Source organism: Mandrillus leucophaeus, unplaced genomic scaffold (assembly GCF_000951045.1).
Source record: "Mandrillus leucophaeus isolate KB7577 unplaced genomic scaffold, Mleu.le_1.0 Scaffold106, whole genome shotgun sequence".
Taxonomy (NCBI): domain Eukaryota; kingdom Metazoa; phylum Chordata; class Mammalia; order Primates; family Cercopithecidae; genus Mandrillus; species Mandrillus leucophaeus.
The window spans coordinates 2,573,409-2,577,661 of record NW_012098765.1 but is presented as its reverse complement, the minus strand read 5'-3'; the positions used below and the strand labels follow the sequence as shown (position 1 = coordinate 2,577,661).

Sequence of the window (4,253 nt, the reverse complement as noted above, 5' to 3'; positions counted from 1 at the left end):
TTGTTTAAAACCCAAAATAAGTGAAAAAAAAAAGGCCGGGCGTGGTGGCTCATGCCTGTAATCCCAGCACTTTGGGAGGCCGAGGAGGGTGGATCACAAGGTCAGGGGATTGAGACCAACCAGGCTAACACAGTGAAACCCCATCTCTACTAAAAATAGAAAAAAAATAATTAACCGGGCATGGTGGCGGGCTCCTGTAGTCCCAGCTACTTGGGAGGCTGAGGCAGGAGAATGGCGTGAACCCAGGAGGGGGAGCTTGCAGTGAGCCGAGATCATGCCGTTGCCCTACAGCCTGGGCGACAGAGCGAGACTTCACCTCAAAAAAAAAAAAAAGAAAAGAAAAGAAATTAGATAACGGGTCTGTGATAGAAATCATATGACTTTTCTGAAAGTAATTTGATGGGGGTGAATTTAATGAAAAAGGCAACAGAGATATTAGAAATTAGGCGGAGGGTGTGGCCAGAATTCGGAGGTGGATCTGAGCAGTCAGATGGAAATGAAGCTGCAGGCCCAATACAACTCAGGGAGCAGGACTGAAAGAAATCGGGTTGCAGGTCTAATGGAAGGTAGAAGTTGGGCAATTTTTGTTTTGTTTTTTTGGTTTTTTTCGAGACAAGGTCTCACTCTGTCACCTAGGCTGGAGTGCAGTGGCTTGATCTCAGCTCACTGCAACCTCTGCCTCCTAGGCTCAAGCGATTCTCCTGCCTCAGTCTTCCAAATAGCTAGGATTACATGCACACGCCACCATGCCCGGCTAATTTTTGTATTTTTAGTAGAGACGGGGTTTCACCATGTTGGCCAGGCTGACCTCAAAATCCTGACCTCAGGTGGTCCATCCGTCTTGGCCTCCCTAAGTGCTGGGATTATAGGCATGAGCTACTGTGCCCAGCTGGCAATTATTATTATTATTATTATTATGAGGCGGAGTCTCACTTTGTCACCCAGGCTGGAGTGCAGTGGTGTAATCTCGACCCACTGCAGCCTCCGCCTACCGGGTTCAAATGATTCTCCCTCTTCAGCCTCCTGAGTAGCTGGGAGTACAGGTGCGAGCCACCACACCCAACTAATTTTTGTATTTTTAGTAGAGATGCAGTTTCACCATGTTGGCCAGGCTGGTCTTGAACTCCTGACCTCAAGTGATTTGCCCGCCTTGGCCTCCCAAAGTGCTGGGGTTACAGGCATGAGCCACCATGCCCAGCCCAATTATTTTTATAAATCCTACAAGTGACTTAGAAATCAGGCTGAGAGATTGACAGCAATAAGTGGTGGATCTGTTAGAGATGGGGAGGTCACGCCAAAAGAAATCAGGAGATTTAACCAACAGAGTGAGCAACAGGCTGAGCGCAGTGGCTCATGCCTGTAATCTCAGCACTTTGGGAGGCCGAGGTGGGAGGACTGCTTGAGACCAGGAGTTCAAGATGAGCCTGGGCAACATAGTGAGACTCCATCTCCATTACAACATATATGTGTGTATCCTGGTGCAGTGGCATGCACCTGTAGTTCCAGCTATTAGTAGGCTGAGGCAGGAGGATCACTTGAGCCCAGGGTGTCAAGGTTGCAGTGAATTGTGTTTGTGCCACTGCACTGCAGCCTGCACAACAGAGCAAGACCCTGTCTCAAAACAAACAAACAAACAAAAAACCCAAAACCCGAAAGATAGAGTGAGCAGAACTCATACAGCAGAATGAATGGAAATTGGGTAGGGGACTAACAGCAATTGAACAGACATTGTGTAGGAAACTGGGCTACTATGAAGGAGTGGGTTTGAAATAAACCAAGTTAAAAAAAAATTAGCACATCTAAAAGACATCAAAGTGGAAGGGGGTTTCCTGACAGACCCAAGGTAGAGGTGGGCCTGTCTGAAAACATAGGTGACAGACCCAATAGAAATAGAGCTCTCAGACCAAAAGAAATCAGGCAGTGGGCTGAAAGAGATGTGGTAGTAGAACTAAAAGAAGTCAGAACACGGGTAAGTCAAAGAGAAATCAGGCAGCAGATATGACAGGAGCCTGGCTGTGGGATCACAGTGTGAGGCTCCTTATATCTTGGGGTTCCGTGCTGGAGCAGATGGCGGGAGGGAGGGCACAGCCTGGGCCCCATGGAGGGCTGGCGCCCGACCTGGCATGCCCCTCAGGTACGGCAGCTGCAGGAGGGGGCGGCCCAGCTGCGGACGGTGTATGCGGGTGAACATGCCGAGGCCATCGCTAGCCGGGAGCAGGAGGTGCTGCAGGGTTGGAAAGAGCTGCTGTCAGCCTGCGAAGATGCCCGCCTGCACGTCAGCTCCACGGCCGACGCCCTGCGCTTCCACAGCCAAGTCCGCGACCTGCTTTCCTGGATGGATGGCATCGCCAGCCAGATTGGGGCAGCCGACAAGCCCAGGTGCCCCTCATCCCTCCTCGGGCTTCCTGCCTGCCCCTGGCGGCCTCCCCCAGCCAACCCCAGCCCATTGACAGCCCCCTTCCCAACCGAATGACAACAGCCACTATCTTTGTGGCACCTCTGTGTGCCAGGCACTGTTCTAGGTGCTTCGTGTGTATTCAGACCCCATTTTTAGGCCTGTCATTGGGGACTTAGGTCATGGGGCATCCTTCTGTCCTCTGTCCTTCCCAGTTGCCCATAATTACCCTCTCCATGGGATGTCACAGCATGAAACAGGCTAAAGACAGGATGGGCAAGGGAGGTGTGGGACTGTATTTGTGAGGGTGGGTGAAGAATTGTAAAAATTCCAGCATCGCAGTGGCTTCATTAGTAGGCATTGACTTATTGCTCACATAGTGGCTGGATGTGAGTGTCCGGCAGAATCCTGTCCCATGGTGATTGGGAGCAGGGTCCTTCCATCACACCATCCTGGGAGTCACATGCTGGACCTTCTGCATCACGCTGCAAATGGGAAAAGACAGAAGGAGGATTACACAGAAGGTTTTAGGGATAAAGCCAGCACTCACACACTGCCAGTCTAGTGGCCTAACCTGTCTGCCAGGGAGGCTGCAAATTTTTTTTCTTTTGAGACGTAGTCTTGCTCTGTCGACCAGGCTGGAGTGCAGTGGCACAGTATCAGCTCACTGCAACCTCCGTCTCCCAGGTTCAAGCGATTCTCCTGCCTCAGCCTCCCAAGTAGCTGGGACTACAGGTGCCCACCACCATGTCTGGCTAATTTTGTATTTTTAGTAGAGATGGGGTTTCACCGTGTTGGCCACTCTGGTCTCAAACTTCTGGCCTCAAGTGATCCACCCGCCTCAGCCTCCCAAAGTGCTGGGATTACAAGTGTAAGCCACCGTGCCTGACCTAGGCTGGAAATATAGTCACATGGTGTGGCCAGGAAGAAAAGGACCTGGGGAATCAGGGACACCTGGCATTGCTTCTGGGAATGCAGGGCCTGGAGCCTGCATTCATTTACTCAGCAAATATGTATTACATGCATATGGTGTGCCACGTGGTGAGCAAGGCCAAGCCCTTGCCCTGAGACAGATTGCATTCTCATAGCACTTATTACTTTCTGAAATATAGTATGGGGGCCGGGCATGATGGCTCATGCCTGTAATCCCAGCACTGTGGGAGACTGAGGCAGGTGGATCACCTGAGCTCAGGAGTTTGAGACCAGACTAGCCAGCATGGCGAAACCCAATCTCTACTAAAAATACAAAAATTAGCCAGGCATGGTGGTGGACGCCTGTAATCTCAGCTACTTGGGAGGCTGAAGCAGGAGAATCGCTTGAACCTAGGAGGCGGAGGTTGCGGTGAGCCAAGATCTTGCCACTGCACTCCAGCCTGGGTAACAAGAGCAAAACTCCATCTAAAAAAAAAAAAAGAAAGAAATATAGTGTGGGTATATATACATAGGAAGGGAATGATAGCTGGCAAAGTCTCTCTGAGGATATGCGTTTGACTGGAGGCCTGAATGAAGTGATGGGTGAGTCAGGTAAAGTTTTGGGGGAAGAGTTTTCTAGGTGGACGAACCCACAAGTGCAAGGGCCCAGAGGTGGGCTGTAGTTAGGCATGTGTGAGGAAGAACTAGAGATCATTGTGGCCAGATGGAGGGAGGAAGTGAGGGAGTGCAGGGTGAGAGGAAGTGAGGTCAGAGGGGCACTGGGACCCTGGAAACCACACATGGTGAGGAGCATACCTTCTCTATGAGGAAGGTGGGAGCCATGCGAGAGTTTAGAGCACAGTGGAGTGATGTGATGTGTACATTTGAGAAAAATAGGCCAGGCGTGGTGGCTCATGCCTGTCTTCCCAGCACTTTGGGAGGCCAA

At 51.0% G+C, this 4,253-nt stretch overlaps 1 protein-coding gene across 1 annotated transcript in view; it reads left to right on the top strand.

Moving 5' to 3' along the window:
• The window catches only part of SPTBN4 (spectrin, beta, non-erythrocytic 4), a 106,827-nt gene extending 104,099 nt beyond the window's left edge, over window positions 1-2,728 (top strand). The window contains exon 27 of the mRNA XM_011984235.1: window positions 2,135-2,728. Within this exon, the coding sequence (XP_011839625.1) occupies window positions 2,135-2,473 (339 nt within the window). The 3' untranslated portion in view covers window positions 2,474-2,728. The remainder of the gene's footprint in view (window positions 1-2,134) is intronic.
• The last annotated feature ends 1,525 nt before the right edge of the window (window positions 2,729-4,253 follow it).